The sequence below is a fragment of the Falco naumanni genome, chromosome 2 (genome assembly GCF_017639655.2).
Source record: "Falco naumanni isolate bFalNau1 chromosome 2, bFalNau1.pat, whole genome shotgun sequence".
Taxonomy (NCBI): Eukaryota; Metazoa; Chordata; class Aves; order Falconiformes; family Falconidae; genus Falco; species Falco naumanni.
This window is the reverse complement of record NC_054055.1, coordinates 6,009,081-6,024,672: the sequence shown is the minus strand read 5'-3', so window position 1 is coordinate 6,024,672 and position 15,592 is coordinate 6,009,081. Positions and strand designations below refer to the sequence as shown.

General features: G+C 39.1%; 1 protein-coding gene across 6 annotated transcripts in view; it reads left to right on the top strand.

Annotated features, from left to right (window-relative positions):
* The window catches only part of TENM4 (teneurin transmembrane protein 4), a 358,763-nt gene that overhangs the window by 126,074 nt on the left and 217,097 nt on the right, over positions 1-15,592 (top strand). For all 6 annotated transcript variants that reach the window (XM_040584319.1, XM_040584315.1, XM_040584317.1 and 3 more), the window contains one exon: positions 12,638-12,890. In XM_040584319.1, coding sequence (XP_040440253.1) covers positions 12,638-12,890 — 253 coding nt within the window. The remainder of the gene's footprint in view (positions 1-12,637; positions 12,891-15,592) is intronic.

The following is a 15,592-nucleotide window of genomic DNA, read 5'->3' as shown; positions in this document are numbered from 1 at the left end:
AAAAAAAAAAAAACAAACAAATAAACAACACCTTTATCACACGTAGTTCTTGAGTTACCAATAATAAAATATAACTTTATGGTCATCTCTTTAATTAAACCAAAAAATTTTATCATCCTCATGGAGTTGTGCCAGTTGGTGGCTGTGGCAGATAGTGAACTAGTTTTAACAAGATTGTTCCTAAAAAAGCAAGGTGGTATTTTAATATGACTTCATACTGAACCTTATTTGTTCTGTTTTTAAAAAGAGTTAGAAGTGGTATAGATTTTATAGCAAATGCTTCCAGTATGAAGCCAGTATAAATCAGTTTGATCAGTGAATAGCTACCAATATTTGAAACAGAAGTTTCATATATAGTTGAAATGTATGTTGTTAGAATACTTGAAGGTCATATAAAATCCCGTTTACATCAACCAGTTATTCTAGCTCTTTGACAATGCACATATGAAATTATTGTTTATTGTTTTGATCACACTGAAGCCTTCAATAATATATAGGTGTGTGCATGTGTGCACCGTCTTCATAAATTGCTGAACTTCATTTCTAAATCATGCCATGCTCACATTTTGTTGAACAATATTATAAGAAAATTACGACTTTATTTTGACATTTTTCCTAGGAAGCTCTCCTAAACTGCTTCAGAGAATGTCAAGAGCACTTACAGAAAGTAATGAAAAGAACCTTAGAAAATTCATCTTTCATGATAATCTGAGCTTTAAAGTCACACACTTCATGCTGAAGTGTTACCTGAGTGCATTGTCACTCTCCTGAATGTCCACACGCTAAGGGAATCTTCAGCTAACATTGGACTTCAGTTAGTGCTAGGACTATCTGTTTTCAAAGTACATTATTAAACAATCTAAGCACCTGGCTTCAGGGGTCTGCACTAATATTGGTAATTCCAGGCTTCATCTTACAATTTTTGTGGTGAAGTTTTCAAGGTCGCAGATGTCACTGAGCAGCACAGTGCCAAGGGCGTAAAAGGGAGATGGTGTCTAACTTCTGTTTGTGCACCTGAAAATCTCCCTGTTGCATACTTAGAGGTATCAGTAATCCAGTGGCATTTTCACACATGAGCAGTTTGTAGACTTGTGTCTACAATGTATGACTTGCAGAAATAGGTATGTCTCTTTCGAACTTTTTTCTGTCCTGTGCACTTGACAGTAACTGCTGTATATCACCTGCTATAGTGGTTTTTCTCAGTTTCTTCTGTACTGAAAAAAACCCACCACCACAATAAGCATTAGGATAGTGAAGAATAATTCTGATACAATTTTTTGCAGAAAGGCTAGGGCAGTCTTTTTGTTCTACAAGAATCCTTTTTATTTATTCACTTTAAATTAGCCCATTTTCTGAGATGAAAGTTAATGGGCAGCAAGCATCACTTTAATGTGTGATACCAGTAAAGGCAATACCTCCTCGTAGGCAAACAAAAAAGTTAAGATCGGGAGTTAAGGAAAGATCAAAACCTTTCAACTGTAACATGTCTTTTCTGTCTCTGTAGCACTATATACAATTGTACATCTCTGTCTATCTCTAACAAGGCAGAGAGATACACAAAGGTACATTCAGAATAATAGGGTAAAAAATTGACATCAGAACATGCAGAAAAGGCTTCAAGATCTATTAATATTTAGGTCTATGTGTATTTATAGTTTTGATGATCTTTGTTACATGCTAGAGATTTATATCATAAAATGGTAGAAGCAAAATAAAAAGAATGTGATAAATGAGACTAATCATAAAAAAGACTCATCATAAATATTTCCTCTCAAAAGTGTGTTACCAGAGGGACTGTATTAATCAGTACTGAGATATTTAAGGGTGGAGACATCATGAATAGACAGACAAACATACACACTGGATAAACTACATTGCCCTTCCGTCATGGTACTTTAGTGAACAAAGTGCAGCATTGCTGAAGGTGTCTTGACAGATTCATAGTTTTGATTTTCTTTTAGTGGCCTCTTCAAGTGTTAATAAAAATATAAAAGTTTTATGTCTGTTTCAGAATTATTTGGAGTGCAGCCTTCTGCCATCGTGCTTCCGAGAATGTCAAATAGAACCTGAAGGGAAAGGTCATGGAGCCCAGCTCTCACAAATCAGATTCCTGTGCCAAAGGGAATAAGGTTTTCCACCTGTGCAGAGAGATTTTACACTTAACTGCACCCATGGTTTTCACCAAAGGAAATCAAAGGCTTTTGTATACACAGTGGATGGGGCAGGGGATGTAGGTATTAATCACAGTGACAGACGTCACATCCGTCACAGCTGTCAGATAGAATCGTCACCAGTTTGCATTGCACTTTGGAGGTATTTAACACAAATGGTTTTGTTAAAACTTTAAAGGCAGAAAAAAAAATAAAATTAAAAGGAGGTAAAAGGAGGATGGGGGTAAGGAGGGGTTAACAAAGGAAAATCTGTTTAACTAGTTCTGTACTGTGCAGGGCCTCTGTTTGGTGGCACCTGGGTGGCAGCATGTGCAGAAGTTAATCTAAAGTAATGAAAAAAAATCTCCATTTGCCGGCAAAGACTTGAATTAGTTTATTTCAGTTGCTGCCAACATGAAATATCCCTTTTTTTTTTTCTCTAGAGTAAATAATTAAAATCATTAGTGCTCATTGGCATTGTGCTACACCACACCATGTCACATTCCATAAGCCCTTTGCTGTGAAATAACGGAATTTTGCATTTCCAGAGACTGATTCATTCACAAGCCTGGGACATGTACAAATGAAAAAGTAAGGGACAAAACCCTCCCTCTGATGTCTGTGCTGTGCAGCTGCCTGGTGGCTCTGGGAATTGTATGCCCCTCGGAGGTCAGAATCCAGACCTAAAGCTTGCAAGTTAACACTGAATACAGTAAATTTTGAAAATGTCTTTGCAACGTATCAATCTTTCACCCAGACCGCTAAGGGTGCAGACCTGATCCTGTCACACAGTCAAACTGCATGGAAGTTGTATTGCTTCATATTTACAAAAGGATGGTCTCTGGATTGTCACAACATTGTAAAAATTATATAAAACAGACTATTTCCTCGGCTACTATAAATAGTCAGCTTTACTGATGGAGCTGGGGATCTGTCAGTTCTGTTTGTTTGTTTACAGCTAAGTCACAATGGCACTGCAGTTTAGATAAGATTTTTGAAGGACGTAAGCAAAATAGAGACTGTTTGTTCATTTTATTTTTAGGGAAAAACAGGCAAAGATCAGGTCTATATTTCAAAGCTTTACCGATATAGGTATATATAAAAAAACCCCAACAATATTTGACAGAGCTGTGCTGGCAAAATCCTGAGTTTATTTGCTATTACAGCAGCCAAAGGCACCTTTTGTGGATGTACTTTAGTTTGGAGAACTGCTTTACACAAACAATTCTGAAATTTGCCAATGTAACTGTACCAGCTAATCATGTCTGGTTTGGACAAGGCTGAACTGTGTGGTTTTCTGTTTGTTCATGTATTTGTCTCCATATGTAACTGTATTAAAAAAAAACACACAACAGACACGGGAGACACCATATGCAGGGAAACCAGTTAAACTCCCTTTATACAAAAGAGTTCCTCTGTGCCTCAAGTCAATGAACTGCAGACATCAGAGAAATGTGCCACATCTCTTTCAAGAAGGATAACCTTAGGTGTAAGAATAGTTGTGTTTCTTCAATTCACAGGGCGGGGAGGGGGAACAAGTCTGAGAGTTATTTCCATTTCTCCAGGCCTTTTATGCATGAGCGATGGAAGGCAGCTGCTTGGGCTGAGCCTGTGCAAGTTGGACACTCCTCAAAGGAGACTTGGTGGGGGGTAATCCTCCAAGTGGCACAGGCATTGCGCAAACCACAGCTACTGAGATATCCTGACCGACTGCAAACAATTTATATATAGCATTGCAATATATAAACCATGGGGAACTGAATACACCTTTTATCACTCCCCAAAAGGCACACATTTTCAGAACTACTGGCTTCCTACATCTCTTAGAAAAAAGAGAGCTGCAGGCTCCCAGTTCTTCAGGAGGTAGGTTGCAGTTTTACGCATACATGCATAGAAACTTTTGATGAGTGTGATTTGTAGCAACTCAAAATCACAGCATGGATGTGCCATCCTTCACTCAAGTCAATGGATTTTCTTGCCTCATGTGAAGGTGCTGTCTCCCCTTAAGATGCAGTGGAGGTGGGTAATCCTCAGTCACTTAACTGGAAGGGAATTCATGGAAGCCATCAGTGCTAGTAAAATGGCACAGCAGAGTGATCTGAGTATCCTTCTGAAAATTAAGAGACTTGTAGTTATGAGTTTCCAGACCTGAGGAGCTGAGGGCACAATATGGGTGACTGCAGCATCTCACCAGAGTAGCGAGAGTCATGGTCAGTTTTTATGTTTGAGAGAGAAGGATCTATAATGATGCATTGTTATGTATAGAAATATATGTTTATTTTTTTGTATATATGCCTAGACCAGAAAGGCCAGCAGTTCACCACCTTGAGCCTTCGAAGGGTATCATTGCCTGCAGTGAATGGTATCAGGGTGGTTAAAAGTGTTCCTTTTCAGTAAGTCAAGCAGAAAATCCAGGGCTGCAAGAAAATTTTCTTACTTCAACACTGTAAAGGCTACTTTCCCATGTTTCCAGTAACTATTTAAGAACTTAAAAAATGTTATTTAAATTTATTTAACTCATTTTCACTCTGCCAGATTTTCTGGTTTGTTTTTTTTTCACTTTCATCTGTTTAAGGCAGTGACTCTTCATAAAGTGTCAAGAGTCTAAATAGTAATACTCTGTCTTGATTTTATTAGTCCGTGATTCCTTTTTACTAAGTTAAATAGTGAACACCATGGGTTAAAAGTCTGCATATCATCCTTTGACAGTGACCTGGACCTTTTTAAAAGCATTACTTGTAGGGTGTTCGATTCAATCAGATGCATACTGATGAAAAAACAACCACCCAGAGCTCTCGTTGACTATGTACAGCCAAAGTTTGACAGCCTAGCATCAAACAAAAAATTGATTTCAAACCCAAAAGTCAATATTTTGCTTTTGCAAAGGCACTTTGGCACTTGAGAGGAAAGTTTGCATGTAATGTACACATTTGATGAGAAAAATACAGGGGAGATGGCTGTTTTGGACTTGATTTGGTGTGCCTATTGTTTTCTATAAACAGTAAAGCCTATTAAGTGTTGTCTGTGCAGCTAGAGAGGAGCTTCAACTGGTTTTACATGCAAATATGTACCCTCCAGGTGGGCCTGATTTTTTGTGTAATTCATCTAACAAATGAAGTTACTTAAGCATAGGTGTAGCCTGGAAATGTTTCAGTTTTGAGTCCTTATATTTTATAAAGCCTAGACTTGTCCGTCAGTGACAAGGTACGATTTTATCTGCTGTGTGGTTTCTAGGTCCTCCATTTCCACTTGCTAGAGGTTGCAGTCTGTTTGCAAGATGAAGAATGATTGCATTTTTTAGACATTGTACGCTGCTGGAGGTCAAGTTTAGATTTTGATACTTAGACAGTCTTTTTTTCACTGGTCCTGGTATATGTAGCTTTACCAGCAGTGTATAAAATAGCTGTGGATGGGTAGTGGCTGAAGACATTCACAGATAGGTAGTGTTGTCATGAAAATTCACTACAGTTCTTATGTTCTGCAACTTTGTAGGTATCCACTTATTGTTGCACTGGTTATTGCAAATGCAGTGTCCAAGTTGCACATTGAGAGGAACGTTCGGAAGTATTTACATCTGTATAGCCATTTGCTTCTATTAAATGGTTTCCAATGCTTGTAGGATTTTTCTGAACAAAAGACTGCACCAAATTTATAATACAGGTGTGCATAGGAAGGTTTTTCTTAGGCTTGAATCATCCATAAAACATAGTCGGTTGTATGTCTGTGCAGATAACATTATAAAGTACAAGTGAAATACAAGGCTGTGAAGACTGGGATTCAAAGAGCTCAGCTTTGAGAGGACTCTGAACCAGAATACTCTCTAGAACCAGAATGTACACACCATTGATTCTAAAGCATGGTGAAGACTATGCTTTTCCCTCGTGAGAGTCCTTTGGTAGAACAGAGCTCCCTATTCTGTTGTTACTTTTTTTTTTAAAAAAAAAAAAAAAAAAAGAAAGGAAAAGAAAAGAAAAGAAAAAAATCGCATCAAGGTAGCTTTCCCATTGTTCTTTTGTTACTTAATGAAGATTATTCATCAGTTCTGTTTCCTTATTATTCAGTGTTGTTTGGCTTAGCATTTTGAAAACCAGCAGCACAAGATGTTGCTACAGAAAAAGATGTATTTCACAGGATGGTGCAAACATTGCTCTTGATAGTAGGAGAAGCTAGGCTTAAGTTCAGTGGATGTGCTTCTTAAGGAGAGATTCAGTCACTCAAATCGTACCACTAATTCCAGTTTCTAAGTGTTAGTGGGGGAATATGGGCATCTCTACACAGATAAATCATCTGAATGCAGTGACCTGGTTCACTGCATCTCTGTCACCATTCTGTGGGCTTCCTCATTAGACTGCCTGACTGTCTCATGTAGACAAAGCCTGTTGTAGGACATTCCTTGAAAGGGGAAATTCCCCTCTAGATTGCAGAATATCGGTAACAGCCCTGAGACAGACCTGCTTGGTAGGACAGAGGTGCCACCTTTGCATATTGCTTCAGCTCAGTCCAGGTGTTGCATATTCAGCTGGATTCTATGCAGATAAGAGGAAAGCTTGGTCTGCAGCTGATCCTGGCTGTCACCAGAAGCCACCAAGGTACCCTCTGTGCAGACAGTATCTCCCACTCTGATTTACCTCCTGATATTTTTTCATTATCTGGCAACTTGGGAGTTAAATATTCTGCTTGCTTTTCATTGTGTAAATGCTGTCCTTGGCTTGCCATGTGTCTGATAGGGTACCTGCTTCCGGCAAGCTGTCTCACTTTAAAAGCAAACTCTCTGTGGCCGCTACAAGGGTGCTGGGGAAGACCCAGTTCAGTCTTTTGTAGTCCACCTGACCTTAGGTGGCTCATCAGATTAATGAGTGAAAGCACCCCAGCTTCCATACCCAGGGGCACCCAAAGGGACAAGGAGCCTATGAAGGTAATTTCAGTTGGCTGGTTTTGTGAGTGCTGTGACTGTACATCTGCAGCAGGCTGAAAGATGGTCCTGGAGCTGAAGCAAGGCTCTTAGCTGCTCTGTCAGTTGAATGCAGAGGTCATTATTTTAAAAAAGATTGTTTCCTCTGCAACAGGGGGGTGGATTTTTCTGTGTGTGGGTACAAGCACGATTGCCCAAAGTCACACTACCAACATAGTCATCATGACTACTGTGGAGTTTAAGTTCAAGGGAGCAATAAGTGATTCATTCCACCTGGCACTATATACAGTGAGTAAAGAGAAGTATTTCCTGTACCTAACCCAGACACCAGTCAGGCCGTCTGAATATGAGCAGACATACATATGACAAATGTGTGGAGGAACAGGAGAAGCTGGGAAAAAAATGAGAACATATTTTTCACTCTGAGGTTAGCACATTTGCCCTAAATACAATCCCAAAACCTAATGAATCAGAAAGTGTAACTGTTACATAGACTAAATTCAAAACAGTGCTACTCATTAAAGATTAAGGGAAAGGAAAGGAACATGGGGTTCAGACCTTTTATTCAAATTTTGTCATATTGGCTCCTCATTGGTAATCCTTTTATGATTCACAATTATTCAGTTCTTCATTCACAGGATTCTGTCAAGACTCTCTAATATGTGCCAAGTACAAGCTTCATTAACTGAGTTATCTTTCAGCTCTTTTTTATCTGTGGTTACCAAGCCAATCTTAGTCAACAACTTTTTAATGTTTAAAAAAACCTAAAAACAAAAACCCAAAACCCCTACAAAGCAACACAAAGACAACTTGATTTCTACTGGTGTTTTTTGCAATCAGATTTCCAGTGTTTCATTACATTTGAATACTGACATTTTTCATATTTGACACACTTTGGTGACTCTTTAGAGAAAATGAGGCTTACAGGGGTGTTCATTAAGTTCTGAGCTATTTAGACTTCCACAGTGCCAGCCTATCTGCTAGAAAGGTTGAATTATCTCTGGTGCTCTATTTCATTGGCACCTGGTGTCTAAGACTGGGAGGGCTCTTTTGCTGTCTCTTCAAGGCAAAAATCATAGAATCACAGAATGATTTGGGTTGGAAGGGACCTTCAAGACCACCCAGTCCCACCCCCTGCCCTGGGCAGGGCCCCCTCCCCCCAGCCCAGGCTGCTCCCAGCCCCGTCCAGCCTGGCCTTGAGCCCTGCCAGGGATGGGGCACCCACAGCTGCTCTGGGCAGCCTGGGCCAGCGCCTCGCCGCCCTCACGGGGAAGGGTTTCTTCCCAATATATAATCTAAACTCACCCTCTTTCAGTTTAAAGCCAATACACCTTGTCCTATCATTACCTGCCCTTGCCCAAAGCCCCTCTCCAGCGTCCTTGTCGGCCCCTTTAGGCACTGGGAGCCGCTCTGAGGTCTCCCCAGAACCTTCTCTTTCCCAGGCTGAAAAATCCCAACTCAGCCTGTCTCCATAGAAGAAGTGCTCCAGCTGTCTAATCATCTTTATGGCTCTCATCTAGACTTGCTCCAACATGTCTATGTCCTTCTTGAGTTGGGGTCCCTGGGCTGGACACAGCACTGCAGGTGGGGTCTCATGAGAATGAGGTAGAGGGGGAGAATCACCTCCCTTGACCTGCTGTCCACGCTTCTTTTGATGCAGACAAGGATACTGTTGGCTTTCTTGGCTGCCAGTGCACATTGCTTGGTTATTTTGAGCTTCTCATCAACCAGCACCCCAAGATCTCCTCAAGGCTTTTTTCAATCCATTGAGCCATTGACCACAACTCTTTGACTGCAACCATCCAGCCAAATCCTTATCCACCAAGTGATCACCCCATAAACAGTGTTGCTTGGTTCTGGAAATTATTAGAAATTTAAAGGGGGGTTGGGGGGGTGGGGGGTGTTTTATAAGGTGTTTCTTTTATTCCTCAGTACTTTTTTAGTTTAGCTGGTCCTGAATAGCTTATGTTAGGCTTTTCATTCCAACTAGTAGAAAGGGAATAATAAACTCTGTGTCTTTTTGGAAACCAGAGGAAAACTGTGAGAAGACAAATGCTGAAAATGATCTCTTTTTGAGTAAGCCAAGGTAACGTACAATTAATCACAGTTAGCCATGTTATAGTTTGTTAAGAATGGTCTTGATGAACCTAGTACAATTTGTGCAGAGGCTCCTCTATAAAGCCTTCTGAATTCCTGTGGTGCTGTTGTCCCAGTACAGGCTTGCTGCTACATGTAGAAAGCTGTTATCTGACTTCCCCTGCCTAGGTGGTGAGATCTACAAGAATTCAGTGCTGCCTAAGCAGCTATAAAAATACAGTGTTTATATATAATGTATAGCGGGATAATCAGAGCATCTTACCACTGTATAAGATTCATGTACATACATGATGTAAGAGAGCCACTGCAGCCAGCATTACGGTTCTCCTTCCTGTGGGGAAATATAACTGCACAGTTTATATTACTCAAACATTGTGGAACAAGTTGAAAAGAGCATGTTCAAATAAAGGGACAGTTGTGATTTTAGGAAATCAAGAAAGAATTAACTTTGTGAGCTTCTCTTATCCTTTGCAAATCCCATAGGATCTTTGGTAACCGCAGAGGGTAAGAACCTCAATACTTTTGTCACATCAAAAAAATCCTGCACAGCTGCAGTAATTTTCAGTAGTAAGATTTCATAACTTGTGCTTTCATCTACACCTTTTTTCTAATGTTCCTTAACTTGAGAAGGAAAAAAAAAAAAAAAAAAGGAATCATAAAGCAAGGGAAATAGTTGCTAATCCTAGTCAAGGTATATTAAATTCAGTAATGCTCAGACATGACGTAAGTTTTCAGAATTTGTATATGAATGAAAATAAAAATATTCTGCAAGGAAAAGCTACCTAAATGTCAGAAAAAAAGAAATACAAGCGATGAAATCCTGTGAAACCAGAATAAGATGGATGTGCTGTCTTTACTTAGCAAAGAAATCACAGAGAGTATGCAAATCGAGAATGAAAATGACACATTTTTACTTGATTCGAAAGCATTATCCATAATAGCATGTGCAATGTGTCTGCAATAATAGGGTGTAAATTGGAGTTTACATAATAGATCTTTGGAAACAGGCTCTGACTCACAGTCTGAAGATAGTGTCTCCAGTAGGGAAAGTCAACTCATAGCAGGAGAACTTCACAAAGTGCCTGTTGCATAGTCCAGGGTTCACCCATTTGCCCCCCTTTCTTGTTTGCACAGAGTATTCATCTCAGGCATCCATTGGAATGAAAACTGTGGTATCTGGTCTTGGAAACCTTTGGTATGTTGCTCCTGATTAGACAAGTCATTTTCTCTGGGATGAAATACGTTCTTGTGAACGGTGGTAGACTGACAGCCCTAAAAGCTGGAAATCCTCTATTTGCATCCATCTCTCTCAGCCTGGATTTAATAAACTGTCCCTGTCCTCCTTTGACGACCAGCAGACATGTTTGCAAGACAGCAGGTTTTGGTGTGTTCTGTGCCTATCCTCCTGTCTTTTTGCTGCCTCTCAGCGAAGGGGGCCAGGCTGAGCAGTCACGGCCGCTGTCTGTTGCATGGGAAAAGGAGTACTAATATAACTAAGCGAGCAGTAAGATTCTTCCACTGTTGTTTTTATTATCTCCATGGTCAGGGCTTCAGTTAAATGACAGTCCCCAGTAATATCCAGACCAAGGACGGCTGGACACCTTGCTTCACGTGGTGTTGCAGAGCTGAGGTCAGACATGATTTAGTTCTGATATTTCTTGTCTGTACAGTCCCTGGTCATTGCTCCGTCCTTCCCTTTATTTTGCTGGTTGATGTACAGAATTTGCCAGGGCTAGCTAGTGTTAGGTCAGAGTCCAGTTTGGCATTATTAATTTTGGATGAGCTTTGCTAAGTCAGACTTCTGAATACTCCATTAGATTACTGGGAAGAATCTATTTGTCTAAATGTAATGACCGGTATAGACCTCCTTTTGTGGAGTGTGGCATTCTCTGTTGTACTGATATACAATAGAGCACTTTTGTATATGAATGCTATTTATATTTGTACTATTTATATAAAGTATATATTATATACTTTTTATATATAGATAGATATATAGATATATATATATAGATATATATAGACTATTTCTCTGACCTTTCTCGGAGTATAGGGTAAAATGGATTGGGACCCTAAAAGCACTCAGTTCTCTCCATGGAATATATACCCCTAGTCCCACATCTAACCTAACAGAGCCAGAGGTAAATACACATTCAAACAAAATAATGGCCCCTTTGTAATTAACACCTTCTATTTTTTTGCTAGACCAACTCAACCACTCTAAGTTTTCTATATGCTCAGCCATAGTTAATGGTAAGGTAGTGTGAGTCAATACAGGGTGAAGAGAGAAGGGATGGGATGTCTCTCATACCTCTTAATGTTCTATCTTGCATGTCTAAATATCCAAGGGGCTACAGAGATATTGTAAATGCTTTATCTGTTCCTCTACTGAATCTAAGTTCTAATCTAGATTTCAAAAGTGTCATTAAATGTCATGGTAGTTTTGATACCATTCACTGTAATTTAGGACTATGTATAGTTCATTCAGTTCTGAGCTCTCTAATTAGACAGTAAATGAGTGTTAGTTTTTCATGATACAGAAGTCTGTCTGGTAAGTATTAAATTGATGGGATGTACATGTTTTTCAGATAATGTATTGGATAAGTGTTGTGCATTTGTGACTTTCAAGCATAAACCTACTAAAATCACAGAGGAATAAGATTCCTGTATCCCATATGCAGTATGCTGAACTGTCAGTCTTCCTCCAGTTCCATCAAATATTTTAGTTTTTCTTTGTTTGCAGAAAACATGTGAAAAAAATCTTTGATGATTAGTTTAAAAAACCCACAAAACACAAATACGAGTATAATCAGTACTAGCTTGACCTTTCTAAAGTGTTTGCCTTCCACAGTCTACCTCCCTCAGACTGTTGGCTAACAAATACTTTGAGTTTTACTCAAAGTAGCCATATCACTGATCTTTACATCTTTCTTCACCATATGTTGTTTCATTTTCCTGACACCTCAGTTTTTATGCCACTTGCATTTTTTACTCAGTTTGAGTACATCTCTAAGTACAAACTGTTGGATTTTGTTAAATTGTGTAACTGACACAGTTTTATGGCTTTCCCTAAACTCAGTCTATGATTAAATATATTCTCAGCCTTCTTGTTGACTTAACTATTTAAAGTTCTAGGGCAAAACAGAACAAACTTCACTGGGAGCTGTATATCCATCATAAAATTACTCTAAAATGTTATCTATCCAGGCTGGTTATATTTTTCATGCTTTATCATAACTTGGTGTGAGCTTTCACAACTTCTGTGCATGAAACCAAACTACTTTTCTAGCCGTCTGGGAGGGGATCAATGCATATGTCATTAGAGCATATGGAACCAAGGCTATCTTACCCTTTTGTGTTTGATTTAGGATATGTGGCATGCCAGCCTTCAAACCTTTTAGAAGTGCCTGTACATAAATGAGCACAGTATGGAATAATTCAAATCATGAACCTTAAAAATATTTTACTTGTGTTTTAGATCATCCTCCAAATCTTCAAAATCATTCAAGACTTAGAACTCCACCACCTCCAATATCACATGCTCACACCCCAAATCAACATCACGCGGCCTCCATCAATTCCCTAAACAGAGGGAACTTCACTCCACGTAGCAACCCCAGCCCAGCTCCTACAGATCACTCTCTCTCTGGAGAACAACCAGCCAGTACTCAAGAGCCAGCCCATGCCCAGGACAACTGGTTACTTAACAGTAACATCCCACTGGAGACTAGGTAGGTCATTTTCTTTAATACTTTACAATGTTGTGACTGTGTGTGCTAAGGATGCTATGGAAAATAGGGACATCTATACAGCTAGCCATTCAGTTTGTGAACTAGTGTTTGGCTTACGTATTTTGAGTTGTACTTATTATTCTGTGTGTCTTTTTATTTGGACTAGGAGAAGAGGAAATTGCTCTTCTTTCATAAACTAAGAATATTGTCTTTAACAGCTACTCGTAAGATTATTTTCCTCATTTGAATTTGGAATCAGGATCATAGATTAAAATGTTCTTGGTTTTCTTTTTTTTATATTTTCCTTTAATGTCTTTTCTTCCTATGTGGTAGGATAAATCAATATCCTATTTAAGAAACTGCAATCCATCAATATATTGAAAAGATTTAGCCTTCTAGTTGTGCCTCGTCAAGCAGATACTTCTGTAGTACATCATTCAGGAAAGGTTGATCTTGTTTTACCTAATGAGGTCAGCTGCTGCATTTTACTGTCCTACAACATTGCTCTAGCAAGCATGAAATGTTGGATAGCATGGCATCAGTCAGTTAATAGTGTTTCCATTTAGCTCTTAAATTCTTTCCTACCTATGCAACACATGAAGGGTGTGACAAGAGTGCACTGAGTTGTTCTAGTTCATAGATTTCTTTAGGTTCTGAGTAGGTTCTCAAAAAGGGAGCTGTCATACTCCCTCAGCCTCAGGTTCCCATTTGATGGTGACTGCATCTACTTCTTGCTGTCCCACTTGAAGCTCAGTTTTGGCATTCTCCAGAGATTTTGCTTCACCGTTTCCTTTGCTACTGAGAAACCACTGGAGATGCTGGATTTATTAGCCCCCACACATGGTATCTTTTTCAGTCTACAGTGAAGTCTTCCAGGCCTAACATGGTGCACTTACTTAGCTGCCTTTTTTGCCTTGTTTCTCTTACGTTCTCAAGCCAACAAGAAAAATTTTAGACAGTTAAAAAAGATATACTAACTGAAAACAGAGCCAGGGGCCAAATTTGTCACAGCACAACTTGTGGGAATCTCATCAGTGGTAGCTTTGTCTGTATCCTGGGATAAAATGTACCCAGTTTTTCCAGCTTCTGCTAAGAAAATGTTTTTTAAAAATGAGCGCATTTGTTGATCTTGAGAAGAAGATATGTGTGCTGGCCCTCTGAAACTTCCAAAACAGACCTCAATATTACATTTTATGGCATTTAAGGATAATTAATTTCTCTGTGACTGCTTGATTAAAAAGACCCAACTAAGAAGCTAGATCCAAAAGATTAAGACAAAATTGTAAGCAAGTGCTGCAAGTGTGATTTGGCAACAGTTTCAGTAATTATATTGTGTTACTAATTCTTGAGCATATATACCCAAGCATTGGGTATAGTATTTAAGTAATACTTAAATAACACATTTTATGTGTTATTTAAAAAAACCCCAAACAACAAAACAACCCATAAAAAAATACTTAGGCCACTCTCCTGAAGTCCTTTAGTGAATAATCCTCTACAGTTCTGAAGGAAGCCCTGTGCCTTTTTCTAAACCAAGTTATGAATTCTTCAGAAAAGAGATAATATACTGGTTTAATAGTGCCAAGACATCCTCACATCAGACTGGAGTCTCTCAGAACCCACCTTGCAATTGAGAAGGACCGTCCTTGCTGCTGGATCAGTGGAGGAATGTCAGAGATAAAAGTTCTTAGCTGAAAACATCCTGCCCCCATTTGTCCAGTTCTGGTGGCAATCAGGGAGGGAAATGAAGAGACAACCCTACCACAGCTTAATAAATGCAGGAGTTCACAGACAGAACAATTATTTGGCTAGTCCTGCAACGTTCCTGTTAAACTGCAAATGAGTACATCCTTACTGTCCTCATTTCTTCTCCACAAAATCATTTTTCAAGATCTGAAGCAGACTGCTCTTTCTGCCTATCGCGTTTATCATATTATTGCTGTTAACCAGACTGGAAGCTGGAGGTCTACCTGCATGAAGAGATCTTTCTGCATCATTTGATGATTTCACTTGCATCACAAATCAGTCACATTTGTAATTGATCCTCAGTTTAACCATTTTATTAATTAGGTAAAAAATAGGTTGTTTCAAGACTGATGTGGCTTTTGACACACTCATTGGAATGGCATAAATTTGCCAGTGTCCTTTCAGAGAATGAACATGTTGGACAAGAGTATGTAATTTTATGCCAAACAGCAAATGAGCACATTTACGGAGCACAACTGATAGACTTTTGTTCCTCCACTAAACAACATTAACAAAATAAAATGTGCTATAATGGTGTCATAATGCAAAGAGGCTGTGCTGCACAGACAGTCAGTAAATCTGTGACAAATCTTCACTCTGATAGTCTGTTCTTCTGACATGGAAAGGCCTTCCATTTCCTTTGGTGGGAATGCTGTAGGTGTAAAAGACCAGGCTTGAGAGCTGTTTAGCAAACTTGCATGCCCAATTCCACCTCTCCGATGAAGTTGACCTTCCCCAGTGCAAAGATTTTTAGAACCAAAAAAAGACCTCCACCTAAGAGAATAAAATGCCCAACATGTAAAAGAATAAATCCTGGCCAAGGACATTAATCCAAGAATTAAGGCCTTTGAAGTACAGCAATAGGAGATTATAGTAATCTCATGTCAAAAATGGAATTGTATTTCCATTGAATATCTATTTTTTTTTAAATCCCATATTAGTCAACAGAGAGAGAA